The following is a 15,910-nucleotide window of genomic DNA, read 5'->3' on the forward strand; positions in this document are numbered from 1 at the left end:
GGATTTTTAAAATTTACATCTTTAATAATTTTGACAATATTTTGTTTACAAGTAATTGTTTTTCAGTAGTTTTGCTTAGCTTCTAAAGTGGCTAAAAGAGGATAAACAAAACTTCGCAACAATATGTATGACAGGTTTTAAATTTTATCCAATAAAAAGTGATTACTAGTGAACACTTTTTATTGGATAAATTTTATCCAATAAAAAGTGATTACTAATAACACTTTTTATTGGATAAAGTTTTAAACCTGTCATATATACTGTTCCAGAGGTTTGTTTACTCTCACTAAGCCACTTTACTTGCCACGCAAAAATATTGAAAAACAATAACTTATAAAAAAAGTCAACATTGTTTAAGATATAAACTTTTTAAGTTTAAATTATCGGGTTTTAAGAATCATTTTTTTATGCTTAAAGGTTAAACATGGCTTCTTCAAAATTATTTGAGTTTTTAAATAAGTTAATAGTAATTCTTTCCGACGATATGCCAGATTTGTGTGGTAAATCAACTTCGTCCTGGTCTATTTTTATTTTCCTAGGAACCCTTATAAATTTTTTTAAAATTATTTCTTCACTTACTTTCTTACTAATTAACTACTATCTAATTCTAATTTAACTCGTGTCTCTACCTAAAATTAATTCCTAAGTTAATTTAAAAAACCGTAACTAATATTTAAGTCGACTATTTTTATTCAAAATAACAAGTTAGTCAACTAACTTCTAAGTCTAACTAAAATTAATAGGCTAACATTTCAGGTAACTAAAATTAGTCGACTAAATTTTTAGTTCAAATAAAGTTAGTCGCCTATATTTAGTCAAACTAAAATATTATTTGACTTCAGTTCTTGAATTCAGTTACACTAAAACTACCCTTAAGACCCATCTCTAAAAATTTTTACTAAAAGTAGAACGATAAATAAATAACATTAGCAATAGCAAGAGTAAACACCACGTGTTGTTTAGATAGTCATGCGAACCTTTCTTTAAAAAAATAAAATTATTCGGACATTTTTTTCGATTAAAAGTGTGGCAGTGTTTTCTCAAAAATGAAATCGATTTTATTAATTATATTAGTACTTGAAGTAGTGATGTGTTTAAGGTGCCGACCATGCGAGCCTGATCTTTGTCCTCCACGTCCTCTATGTAACGGTATTATTGTATTTTAATTTATTAACTTATTAATTGTAAACCTATTTATTTAACTTAATATTTAACTTGTTAATAAAAAAACTAATTTATTTTATAAAAAGTTAATTTTAGTTAAATTTAAAATATTTTTGATTAACTTGTTTTGATTTTTAATTTTTTTTTTCTTTTACCATAAGGAGGCTACGTGAAAGGAATATGCGGCTGCTGCGACACATGTGCTAAAGTTGACGGAGAAAAATGCGGTGGCTTATGGAATATGTATGGAAAATGTGATGTTGGCTTTGTTTGCGCTCAAGTGAAACGACATGCAAAAGGCGTATGTGTTTCAATCAAAAGTAAGTTTTTAAATCAATATGTAAAACTCTTATTATGCGAGTAATTTTTTCTTATTTTTTACAACATTTTATTTAACTTGCTTTCTTGTCGGTTTATTTTTTGGTGTCTGCGCAAAACAAGAACAAGGTCAGCGGAAAGAAATCGTTAAAAAAGAGCAAAACAGACTTTAGTTAAGTGTAAATAAAAGAAATCGTTAAGAAAAGTAATTAAACAAGTTTAATTACTTTTCTTAACGATTTTTAGTTTAGCGTAAATAAATAGATTCGCTGTTGAATAATAAAAGAAATATACTGTAAAATTGCCTAAGTTCGGTCACTTAAGCTTTGAACATTTATTTATCACGCATAAATAAAAAAATTTCAATTTCTTTTCCTGAAACATACAAAAATTTATGTTGATAATTGATATTGTAAAAATAAAAAAAATGATAAATAAAAACTAGTACTAAATATTTAATTTAAAATGATAACATCAACCTTGACCGAACTTTCAATACCATCTCATAAGTCCACTAATAACGTATCACTAACCAAGGAGTTATTATAAACTGGAGTTAGAACGAAGTTAAAATACGTCATTTTTCAAGGAACAGTCTTAGTAGTAAAATAATTTTCTATTAAACACTGCGTAATTATCATAATTAAAAGTTAACAAATCACATTCCACGTTTAACAAAAATTATCCAATGATATTGGATAATTTTTCAAAACGTGAAAAACGATTGCAAATAAAAGATAAAAGTTTAAAAAATTCGTAAATAATATTTAAAGTTAGTTTATTGTTGTTTTTTTTGTTGTGTTTTTGAACGACTAATAATAAATTTCTAGAATAAAAATTAACTAATAAATGTCTAAATAAGAATTTAGTAGTATTTTTGCTGGATTTACAAAAAGAAGTTTTATATTTCTATATTTGCTTTTAAATCCGACAAAAATACTCCAACACAAAATAAAATGCGACAAAACTACTCCAACACAAAATAAAATCCCGGAGGGATTTAAAGTTCCTGGCCGAAATAACAAGAAAACTTGCTTTTCAATTACAGCTATATGGTTTAATGATACTTCCTGATTTCTTTTCTTCATACAAACCATTACTCTTTGACTTCCTAAAATTATTTAACAACAAACATTAAAATTTTAAAAAGTTTCATTATTGTAATAAATAGTATAGTTTAAGATATAAACTTTTTATTATAGAAATTATCTATTATCAAATTCTAGTTCTAATAATTATACATTCAAGAAAAAAACTGTATTCACTGTAATAAATAGATATAATTGAAATATAATTAAAATTTTCATTCTAAACATGTCTCAGCAATCCTTATGATGAGCAACATTTAATATTTACAACAAGCCTTCAAGAATTGCACTATTCATCCCTAAGTAGAAATACTTTAGACACATTTTTGAAGAAAACAAAAACATGGCAAAATGGAGTTAATTTGAGGTCAATTGACGCAATTTTTCCTCAAACATAAAAGTTTGGGATTCAAATGTTTCAACTTTTCTGACAATTAGTTTTTTTTTTGTTTTTATTGTGTTGATTATGTTAAAAGATTCAGATATCAGATTGGCTACCACCAGCACCTAAAGTGTATCACCAATAAAATTAAACAATAACATTAAATATCTAAATTGAAAGATACACATAGCTTACTCCAATATTTACCTTAAAAACAGTTATGAGCTAAATCTTCTTGCAGTATAGCTTTTATACCTCTTGCATTTTTTTCTTCTTGCAGTATAGAGACATGTCAGATGTTATAAATAAATAATTAGCTGTATCCCTAGTATTTTCAGCAAATGAAGTTAAACGTGCATGACCTACTCATGCAGTATGGTTGACTTTGTTCCTGGCTTCAATGGCACTCCCAGCCAAAGAATCTATTGGATACTTAAAATATTTAATAAAAGAAACGCCATAAACTACCATTCTATGCACAGACTGTGACATTGGAATGGCTTTTAAAAACTGTTCGTTAGAAATGAGTCCAAACAGACGTTCAGATTTCTGCTTGAAAATTTTTACATCTGATCTTGTGGTTGTACTGTTCATATTAATGAGCAGGTCCCTAAATAGTTTGATGATATTGGTATTCAAATTTAAAATTCTTCCAGTCACAGATGGATAATTAAAGAATTTTCCTGCAACATCGGCAGTATTAGATGTGCCATTTCTCTTGTTGACAAAAGGTACCCTTATTTTTAATTGTATTTTGAATAAGTGCTGGAATTTTTTTTGTTTTCAATAAATTCTTGGCTGTTTTTTGCTGGAATTTTTGTTCCTTGTTTCACTGCTGGTAATTCGCAACCAGTATTGAAGACCCACTCCATGCTGCATATCCACAAATGAAGAAATTCCAAGATTTAATATGAAGTTTTAAAATAAAGTTTTAAAGTTTATAATATAAAGTTTTAAAACTTAATATAATAACACGGCACACCTGCGGGACATAATCTTCAAAATAGTGTTTTACTGTAGGATTCCTCAGTTGAAATCCAATAATGCCGTATGTTAATTTGTTGTTCAAAAGACGAATAAATAAGTTCAATTTATATTGGTGTATTTATTCTGATATGTCTTTAAAAAAAAATATGTAAGTAGTTTATACAACGTTTCAAAAGGTTGAAAATCGATTTTAATGCCCTCTTTCTGATTTTATCTAGTTTTTGCATATTCACGTCACTATTTTTGCAAAGTTCCAGACATAGGTTAATATGAGTACTGCCAAGGTTTGATGTGAATGAGTTATAGATCTTAGATGGGCGAATTGAATTCCTGATTAAATAAGAGTTTGGACCGCTGCCCTGAAATTACATGTTTTTTCTGTAATGTGTATCTGATCAAGTGAAACTTAAAATAGTGTTCTGTGTCCCATGTTAAACCTAAGTGTTTAAGCCTGCTATGCAAATTCATTTGATAACCAGCAAAGGGTATTGTACATTTTTCTGTAATCAAATGACTTTGCATAGACTACAACTGTTATGTGGAAATCTGTTTTATCAGGATTTAGTTTTATGCGATCTGAGTTGCAGTATATATTTCAAGTTTTAATAACTTTTCAAGACAAGAGAGAGTTGAGCTTAGAAGTCTGATGTCGTCATAAAATACGACACCAGTGAAGTTACCATGTATAGATGTACCTATATTACTTTTGTTTTTAATTGTTTTGAGTAGATGTTGTGTATATATATTAATGAGATGCGGTGATTTTATCCTTGCCTTACTCCTTGTTTAAGAAAGAATTCGTTTGATTTACAACCTTGGCATAAGACGGCTTTACTACTATAATTGAAATAATGAAAAGATAGCCTAACTATATGCAAATGTAGCTTTTTGTTGAAACATAACTTATCAAAAAGAATTTAAGTAATAAAATTTTGATAGTTTTGAAACCCGATATCTCCCAGTTACAGCCGTCAAAGGCTTTTTCAGCATCTAAGGAGCATAAACAAACAGGTGAGTTTTTTACTGTTGTAATGTTTAGTAGTTTCACTGATCACATATTCTGCATGCATGGTTGAACTGTTCTCATCACAAATTCTGATGCACTAATCACAAATTTTGTATGCATGATTGGACTGTTAGAGTTAAAACCAAATTGAAAATGTGAGTGTTCCTTATCTCTGGACATTTATTAAAATCAAATATTTTAGAAATTTAATAAAAATAGGTAAAGTACTAATACCCCGATGGTTACTAGGGTTATCTAAAAACTATCTATATAATTTAACAAGTGATACTATGATATATGAAGACATTGATTTTGAAGTCCACCCATAATTAATTGAGTAAACAGTGCGTCACAATTTGGGAGTTTCAAATTTTCAGCTAATATGCCAAACGAATCTCGAGATTGATTTTAAAATGGATAAACTCCTCTAACAATTTTTTCGGTTATAATTACACTTTCTTTTATCGTGTGCACAAGTTTTAGTTATTCAAGGAGCGTTTAATAATTTTTCAAAATTATTTTCAAATTCTCTGATGGTTGTTTCATCGCAAAGTGGTTGCAAGTTTGTATGGTTTTTTATAATTTTAAAAGCATTCCAAAAGTTTATTGGTTTTCTTTTTTTTAGCCTTTCAATTATAACGTAATGCTTCTAGAGCTTATGGCTTTGAGCTAACTTAACAGCTTTGCAGATATGTTTTTGAGCTATTTTGTATCGAATATAAGTAATAAAATTGTAATAGTTTTGAAACCCGATATCTCTCCATTTTCGAAAGTGATAAGGAAGAGTCTTTTTACTTCTGCTTAAATCATCCAATCCACCAGAGTTTTTAATATTCAGGTTTCTTTTTAAGATATTCACAGTGAGCCGCAGTTGCACTATTAGTAAAGACAATATAAACTTGTGTTGGCTCATTTTCATAGCTCCCGATTGTAAGTTTCATGTTATTAAAATTAGCGTTTAGATGGTCACTGTTTGAGTTTAGAAAATTGTTGTGATTCCAGACATGAATGGAATATAGATCTCATATATTATCTCATTAATACTTTTTTAAAATTGGGAACCTGTAAGTTTATTTAAATATGACACAGGTAAGTGATCGCTTCTATTTTTTGAGGATGTAGAATTAACAGTATACTTTTATCAAGAAAAATATGTATTTTTTAGGAGAGCAATTGAAAATCATTGAGTAGTTATTTTTTGGATCAAGCAATTACTCAATGATAAAATCATTGAGTAATTGCTTGATATTTGATTATTACGCGATAAAGATAGATAAATATCAATGATTATCGTGCTGGTAAAATTTTTAATTAGTTTAATTGCGAATGTATGTTTATCTTTGTAAAGAATTAAAATATCTTTATATAGAGTTCTTCGAATAAAGAAGGTATCTCCCCCGATTGGTCAACCCTGGATATGACTTGCGTCTATTGCAACTTAAAGTGCACAAATTGAATGTTGTAAAAAATCTTTCTCTTTTTAGTCGATTGTCTGAACTTATTTTCATCTATAGAGATTTTCCTTATCCCCATTATTTTGACAGTATTTTTAGTTTGACAGTATTTTTATGTGTTAAGATGAAATTGTTTTGATCATAAACATATTTTATTGTTTTTTTGAAATTTTGAAATTTATTGAAAACAAAGGTACATGATTTTGATTGATTTTGAGCCACAGCGTTTGCAATTGTTTTTTCAAGTTTTTTTTTTTTTTGTTTCAGTGTTTAAGAGTTTGGTTAATTTAATGTTAATTAAAAAAATAAAAGAGATTCTAATTGATTTCAGAGCTTTAGTCAGGAAATAGTTTGACTAAACTTGTTTAAAGTCAGTTTAAACATGACGAGTTAATTACTTATCATTGAAGAGAAATATATTAACAACATATCTCAGAAAAACAATATATTCCTACTAAATATTTTTGAAGTTTTATCAAGAATCATTTTATTAATGAGAGTATCTGTAGTAAAATATGCAAGAGGAGCTAAAAATATTAAACTCTAATTTTTTTAATTGTACCATTGCTTATAAGTAAAATTATACAAGTGTTAATGAAAATGTAATGACACATAAATTTAAATGTAGCTCTGATGGAGTAGTGAATACGGAAAAAGTATTTGAAGTGTCATCTTGTTCATCAAATTTAATATTTGACAGTTTACCGCACTTCTGGTAAAGCAATATAGCGGCGTGGTGTAGTGCGTATTGTGCGTTAGAGTTCTTGTTTTAAAACTGAAGGCCCGTAGTTAGAACCCGGTTCTGACTATACATGCATCATTGGTAAGGAAGGAGGCGTGAACTTACCGGTTAAATGCTATTCCGCGTGCTTTGGTAGGATCGTAAAGACTTCTAGAATCGCCTAAAAAAAACTCAAAAAACTAATTAAAAACAAAAGGTAAACTGCATTTCAAATAAAAAATTTTATAGGAATTTAATTAATAACACTTTTATCATCAGATTTTATTATCAGAGTCAAACCATGACGACACTAACAAAAACAATTATCACTATTTTTTGTATATCATTGAAGGAATATTTTACATCATGAAGTTATGGACTATAGTTATTTTTCTAAATACAGATAAAAATTTATATTTTGAGCTCTATGAGAAAAAGTCAAACGCTCAAAGTTATTTCAATTATTATAACTCCTGAAAGTAATTATATAAGTAAAAATTGTTGAGTGTTAAGTGTTTAATGTTAGATATTTATATCATACGGACTTTTCCACGTTTAACATACGTTTAAGATACACTACACTTGCAACAGCTTTATCTTAAGAGTTTATCAAAACTTTGTTAATTTTAATAATAGTTCATATAAGTTCTCTAATAAAAGATATTTACAGATTTTTTGCAGCTTTGCATGAAAATTCTCAGTTTGATTAAGAAATAAAGCTGAAAATTTTTTAATCTGGCGAAAGTATAGCAAAGTTATGACCAAAAATATCATTTATCTTATTAAGTAAAAATTTTTGGTCATATGTTTATGTATTGTGTGGATATGTACTTGTTTTGTATATGTATATGTTTTGTATACACCATGATATATTTAGACTAAACACATAATATCTTACGCAGAAAAAGAAATGTTAAAAAATGTTTTAACATTGAATTCGGATATCTGCAAATCTGTCATGTGAATTTCAGCAAATCCGTCACGTGGATAGTATCAAAGATATGTTAACAAATATTTTAACATTGAAGTCGGATATCTGCAAATTCGTCATGTGAATAGTATTAAAGCTTATAAAATAATGCTGAATGTATAATAATTTTTTATTAATAAAATTAATAAAAATTTTTATAGGAATTTAATTAATAACACTTTTAAATAAATAATCCTATTTTTGAAGTCAAATCGTGATGACCTTATTATTATCAGAGTCAAACCATGGCGACCCTAACAGAAACAAAAACAATTACTTTCTTTGTTTATCACTATTCATTGCATATCATTGATAGAATACATTACATTATGAAATTTTGGACTACAGTTATTTTTCTAAATACAGATAAAAGAAATTTATATTTTGAGCTCTATGAAAAAAATTCAAACACTCAAAGTTATTTCAATTATTATAACTCCTGAAAGTAATTATATAAGTAAAAATGGTTGAGTGTTAAGTGTTTATTGTTAGATATTTATATCAAACGGACTTTTAACCACGTTTAACATACGTTTAAGATACGCTACACTTGCAACAGCTTTATCTTAAAAGTTTATCAAAACTTTGTTAATTTTAATAATAGTTTATATAAGTTCTCTAATAAAAGCTGTTTACAGATTTTTTGCAGCTTTGCATGAAAACTCTCAGTTAACCTACTTGAATTTTCAGTTTCTACATTCCAGAATATCCTTAAACTATGCCATTTCTTAATTCCAAAACAACGCCTTACTCTTTTTTTAAGAGCATAAAACAACACTTTTATTACATAATTCCTCAGCTTGTTGTATTAGCGATTGAAAATGATGACGTTGAGATAGTGAGTAGATAAAAAGGAAATAACAACTTAAATTTTTTGGTTCTACATTTCAGATTGGATACCTTATAACTATTTCGATTTTAGATTCAAAATTATTTTATATATATATTTATATATATATAAAGTATGTATGTAAACAAATTCTATCTAGATCCATCAAAAGACCATTTATAATCTTCAATTCATCATCAAGAGTAAGTTGAGTGGATTGAAGCAGAAGACTCACGTTGTTAACTGCCATCAATCATTTAAGCCAAAAAGTGGTGAAAACAATAAATTCAAAAGAATTCATCCATTTAATTAGGTAATGAACTTTGTTACTACTTTCGCCCGGAAGGTCCAAGTCTTTTAGACGATGTAATGATTTTAAGATCTCTCTCTTTGCTTTTTCGCTAGTGGTTTGACTGCTTCTATCCTTGAGCTCCATCGTGTAGCAGAAAGTTTACGTAATGATATCCCTGTCTCCTTTAGAAGAATTTTCCAACAAAGTGGGCTGCAGCTAAAGAGATTGCATAGCTTTTGGATATTTTCAAAATAGGATTTTACAAAGCTGATGATTCAACAGCGTGTACACCACATAAGTTTAAACTGTGAGCCGAGCAAGGAATGAAAATTGCTTGTGGATTATTCTGTTTAATCAATGCTTGAACATTGTAGAGACCTGACATATTAGCGCCATTATCGTTACATTGACCCCGACAATTTTTTATGTCAAGCTCATTTCTTTCAACACATTTAATATCAAATTTGCTATATTACCTCCCTTTTTCTTTTCAAGTTCTCCTAGATTAATGAACCTTTCTTTAACCTCCCACTGCTGAAATATTACTGAAATATTACTGAAATGCAAAAATCTAAAAACGAAATTAATTTGCTCGCTATGGGAAGAATCGGGAGTGCTGTCAATAGTGATGGTGAAATATATTGATTTCTTGATTTCTTGAACAACTTCTGGAACCACTAATTTGCCACACTCCTCGATAAATTCATTCTGTGATCTCCAGGATAAGTAATGAGCTTGCATGCGTTTTTCTTCTTCTTGGTGTTTAGCAATAAAATGCAAATGATCGTGTAACGTTTTGTTGTGACGAGCAATTAATTCGAGCGCATCAAGAATTTTTCTTCATTTTTGATCCAGCTAAAAGCGTTCGTCTATTTTTGTTTTCGTTTTCTTTCCGCGTCATCGCTCTTTTTCTCCCAGCAGCTCCACACAACTGGTTCAATCTTGGAGGTCTACGATTATCCATTCTAAAACTTGTGACAATATAAAGAACGTAAAATATTTTTAAATTTAAATTGAAAAAAATTAAAAATTTAGAATAACTTTAGTGTTATTAATCGCAGAGCAAAAAGTCAGTTTTTACAATTTAAAAAATCCACAGAAGATATACTTCTTATCGAAATATAGTCGAAATGTATTTTATTTCTTTCCGTTGTAAAAATATAGTCGGAACAAAATGCAGGAAAACACAAAAATTAAAGATGACAAGATGTTGCCCTTATGCAAATCGTAAAATAAGAAACAAAAAATTAATGATCTTCACTTTTTTACCCAAACAAAAGACCAAAACGCGAGCGTTCAGATCAACTAAACGAAAACCTTGCAAAGGTTTATTGTAAAGTAAATTTTAAATGTAACCTATTTTAAATGTAAACAAAGTTAAAAAGAAAAAAAACTAATGCGCAAAAATTTGTTCATTTTCAAATTAGAACATTTTTTTTTTTTTTTTTTACAATATTTTTTCAGTACAAGTACAATAATTTTACTGTAAAATAACAATTTCACCATTATTTGCAATAAGGTAGAGTTTGAATTTATTAAATTATAAATTTTTTATTATTTATTAGCAAACTTTTAAGAGTATGTGATGCCCGGGGCTAAATACCTCAATTGCCCTCCACCCTCTGGGTGTGCCTGTATATATGTATATATATATATATATATATATATATATATATATATATATATATATATATATATATATATATATATATATATATATATATATATATATATATATATATATACACCAAGCAAATATAATAAACTATAAATAACTTAGTATACCATTATTGGCAGCCGCTATAAATTGCAAGCCGATAACTTTTCGGCATTTTTTTTTAATTTTTATTTAAAATTTACTTTATTATTTAATTAGATGAAATTTGTAAATTTTGTTTTTTCATATTTATTCCAGAACAATTGTCTATTGAAATAAGAGCGTAAAAACTCAAATACATCATTTAAGGTGGTACATCTCTAAATAAATAAACTTCAATAAACTGATTTAAAGTTTTATTTTTCTGGTGTAGTATTGAAAAAGAAAAAGAAAAAAAGTTTTTTGTTTTTTTTAAATAATAAAAAAATGTTATTTGCATAATTAGCCCTTTTTTGGCAAAAAAGGGGGTAATCTTCTGTCAAAAATAACTTTTGAACAAATAACATTTAAAAGCTCAAAATTGTTACATGAGTTGCACGTTCTGGCAATTAAAAAAACTTCATATCATAAATATTTTACCCATAATGCTTCAAGACATTTTTGATTTTCAATTATATAGAAAAAAGGGGGTTATTTTTCAAAATAACTCATATAATAATTTTTTTCTTAATTTTCAAAATTGTCAGAACGTAAACAATCATCTTAGGAAAAACTGTGCCAAATTTCAAAACTATTGGTAGAATACATAATTTACAATCTTCGACGGAAAATTAATTAAAAGATAATTTTTTAAAACAGTAAATAAAGAAAAATAACTAAAAATATAATATGAAAAGTATATAAAAATGATTCGAAATTCTCCTTTCCCATAAATTTCACCCTCTTCTTCTTTATTCTTATCATCAAAACCTCTTCTATTGGCTCTTAACTTTTTACGTTGCCTTTTCTGAATCGGTTGACTTTTTGTTAACTTGATAAATACGCAATTTGTCTTGTAACTTTCAGTTAAACTTTGTAATTGAACTTTATTAGTTTGAATATTCAAATTTTTAAAAACTTCCAAAATACCATTTGATCCATTGGTACAGCAATCTCAATTATTCTTCTGCCTACTCAAACAGTTTTTGGAGCACGTGTCCATATAATATTGTTCAATGCCTCATTAACATTTTGAGTCTCCCCATCTAAACATCTTTTTAAAAGGTTGTCTGAGCCAAGATCTTTCCAAGAAAAAATTGGTTTGATTATATCACTTATAGCCTTTGGTAGAGATATACTGTCCTTGTATTTAGAAGTATTGTTTAGCTTATCCAATTGGTACTTACACCAGAATTCATTAGTTTGAGGGCAAAATTTATGACGGTCTTCAGGATCGTCGTTTGCTGAACAATGATGTATGAGTTCACCAATACTTTTTTTCAGGCCAAATATATTACCTTCATTTTGACGTATGGTCATGCCATAATAATTCTGAAGCGTATTAATAACTTTATCAGTCATTCTTCCCTTGCCAGTCAGACTCTTACCATCACTTAATAGTTTGCCCTTGTAACTAACTTTCAAAGCTCTTAATCGTGATCCAATCTTTTTTTAAACATGCCCAACACATTCACTTTTTACAATTTTATATCCCGGATATGGGTCTGCATCAAATATATCTTTAAATGATTTACTATCACCATCACATCTGTATTTTGTATATCGTAAACTGTTTATTCGGACAGAATGTTTAACATTAAAAGTGCACCAACTGACTCCATTGCTCCAGCACATCCTTTATGGTTAATGCTACAGATAAGTGAAGCATGTCATATATTATAGGCAGACGATTCTTTTAACTCACAGTATTTGCAACCTTTTTAGTGTTTGGACAGTGTTTGGGTATCGACAGTAAATAAAAAAAAAATGAGTTAATCCTTTCTTTGCAGAAATGTCATACTTATTTGTAATTTTTTGCATTGACAACATGGACAAGTCCCAATAAAATCAATAATATCTCTAAGTATATCACCATTCATAAAAGCATAGCATTCAGAGTCATTTTTAATTGTATTATGGGAAGCTATAGAGTCCATTTTTAATTTTTTCGCAGAAGCTGATTTGTTTTGAGAAGTGGATGTTGTTACTTTATCTATATCAGTATATTTGCTTTCACTAGAAGTTTGTACTGTAATTAAGTTAACTGGACGTCTCTTTGCTCTCGACTTTTTTCTTCTGTCAGATGATCCCATATTAAAGTCATAATATAAATAAATGCTTAGAAAAATCCACCAAAAAAACACACACCTATCTTGATTATTAAAATGCTTTTCGCTCAGCTATGTTTAAAACTGTTTAAAGTTATGGATTTTAGAGCAAAAACAAAGTGGATAGCAGTTTGTATAAACATCCACTGTGTCCTTACTTAGAAAATATTCACCTATTAGGGTTATCTAAGAGTCTTACATAGTTGCTATGAGCGTTACTAGGCGCTGAAATTTTACTACCTTAAAATAAAGTGTCATTTTAGGTATTTAAAACTTTTTTTTACAATTCAAATCACTTTTTTGAATTCTTTGATATTTAAACTATTTAAAAAGTATGTTTGTGAAATATCGAAAGTATGAAAATTATTTAGAGATGTACCACTTTAATTGATCATTTTAAAAATTTTAATTTATAGAGATATCCAACAACAAGGAAAACGCTTGTGCTTTAAAACCAGAGACTGGACCATGTAGAGCAGCAATTAAAGTTTGGTACTACGACAACAAAACTGATACTTGCAAGCGATTTATTTACGGTGGTTGCGGAGGAAATGCAAATCGATTCAGAGAGAAAAAGATGTGTCAAAAAACATGCTATGCTTAAAAATGCATTATTATGTGACAATATTTTAGTATTAATTTATGACTTTGCTTTAGTAGTAACTTTAGATGATGACATATGTTAAGTTTTTTAAAATTTTGTTCTTATTATTACAACTAGTTTTTCTTTTATTAATCAAATATATTATTTCAAATTTGAAACGAATTTACATTTTGAAAAAAAAAGATACTTTTATTACAAAAATATTGCGTTTCGCTGAGACCGTGCCGCAAAGTATACTCATTTTTTACTGTAATTTATTTTATATAAAAAAAGTTTATTTTTGCTCAAAGGCCAACATTGCAAACTTTTTTATTAGTCATAGCATTTCTCGGTATTTAATGCGGATATTAAACAATGTAAGAACAGCTGTAACTTTTGTTAAATTATAATTTTTGCTCTGAAACTCAATGTCGTTGATGTAATAGGATGTATGATGATGATATAAGGCTGATGTACAAAACACAATGTAGTTTTCAGTGAAATTTTCAATAATTTTTAGAAGTTTGGTATAATCGTCCTTAAACAATTCATGTTGACTCTGTAATTTGTAGAGTAGTTTTGGTGTCAACAATAGACTCTACAATAGTTAAGAATACTTTTGTTAGGCTCCATGCTCTACAACAAACGCTTTTACGTTATTAACAGAAGATAATAGAATTCTTGAGATGTTACAACTTGAGAACTGTTTCTTTAGTTTCAGACGAAGGGTTTTAGATTCTGGATCTTTTCCGAAAGTTTTAAATTTTTCAGCAAATGTTTCTTCTTTAAATGTTTCATCTTTAATTATGTGCAAAAAAGTTTACATGCAAAGTTTGTGATTTATCCGAAAGCAAAAATGCATTTGACAAACATCAGAATCAACTTATTAAATGAGACTTAAATTAACTTTTGTGTTCATTAATTATGGTATTTGGTTTATTTTTCAGTTACAAAGTGCATAAATGTATACTAATTAAACATACTTTTCACTTCCTCGTGACATGAAATGCATTTTTGGCATTTCCAAAAAATTACACACTGAACATTGCAACTATTGTATTATTTATTTTGAATAAAATGCAGTTAGTAATCTTCAAGTTACTTTAATTAAAATAAAATCTATGTATATATTTCGTATACACATATGGTAGCTATGGGTCGATTCATTAAGGAATAATTTAATTCTATATTAGGGTCACGCACTGAACAGAATAAGTCAAAAAAAAAAGAAAATTTAATAAATAAACCTTAATTTCTCTGAAAATGTGAATCAGCGACGGATGTTTTGTTTTTTATAAGTAGTTATTCCAAAGTTGCAGTATTCTGCGATGTATCATAGAGCCACAATTGTAGTTAGAGCCACACACGGACGAAAAAAAAAGTAACGAACGGAAATTAAAAATTTGTCATTTTTCGATTGTACGTATGGAAATAAATTAATTATGACCAGATCATATAAAACACATTTCAATAATAATTATATTAAATGTGCAAATATTTAATATATATATATATATATATATATATATATATATATATATATATATATATATATATATATATATATATATATATATATATATATATATTATGTAAACAGTATTATATTAAAGAAAAATAATGTATTGTTAATATATAATATTAAAGATAATATATTTTCGTATGTTTACAAAATGAAGCTCGCTTCTAAGCAATTTTTATTTCTGATTGGTTACAAATTGCATAAAAGCTCTATCAATATTAAAAATGAATTATGACAAAGAATACCCTTGGTGACAACGAATTCCCTTAACTTTAAATCTATCCTTAAAAAGCGTCTCTATGATCACTATTTGGTTTGCTGTAATACTCTTGTTTGTAATAGAGATTATTTAAAAAATGGAATAATTTATAACCAAAATTTCAAAATGTACAGCTTTCATTTTTAGGTTTTTCTCCAAATAAAGACTTACATTAGTTTTATTAATTTTTGACTTGCAATGCTAGCAAAATATTTTAAACTGCGACAATATCGTTTTCCAGATTTCGCTATTGCCCGAACCATTCTTTTTATTTCTCCACCTGTACCATCAACTGCCCACTTATCTTGTAATATCTAAAAAAATGACCAACAAATCTTAACAAGAGCAAATTACAATTTTAGAAATTATTGAATGCTGTCATGGTATGTGAGCTTTTGAATTGTAATGAAAATTCATTTGTGAAAAATTTTA

General features: G+C 27.8%; 1 protein-coding gene across 1 annotated transcript; it reads left to right on the forward strand.

The window, feature by feature from the left end:
* The first annotated feature begins 986 nt into the window (after positions 1-986).
* Positions 987-13,831, forward strand: LOC100214764 (venom protein 302). Its single transcript, XM_065805794.1, has 3 exons — positions 987-1,149; positions 1,326-1,484; positions 13,531-13,831. The coding sequence occupies exons 1-3, from the start codon at positions 1,047-1,049 to the stop codon at positions 13,716-13,718; spliced, it is 450 nt and encodes a 149-aa protein (XP_065661866.1). The 5' UTR covers positions 987-1,046; the 3' UTR covers positions 13,719-13,831.
* Positions 13,832-15,910: the final 2,079 nt, after the last annotated feature.

Source organism: Hydra vulgaris, chromosome 09 (assembly GCF_038396675.1).
Source record: "Hydra vulgaris chromosome 09, alternate assembly HydraT2T_AEP".
Classification (NCBI taxonomy): Eukaryota; Metazoa; Cnidaria; class Hydrozoa; order Anthoathecata; family Hydridae; genus Hydra; species Hydra vulgaris.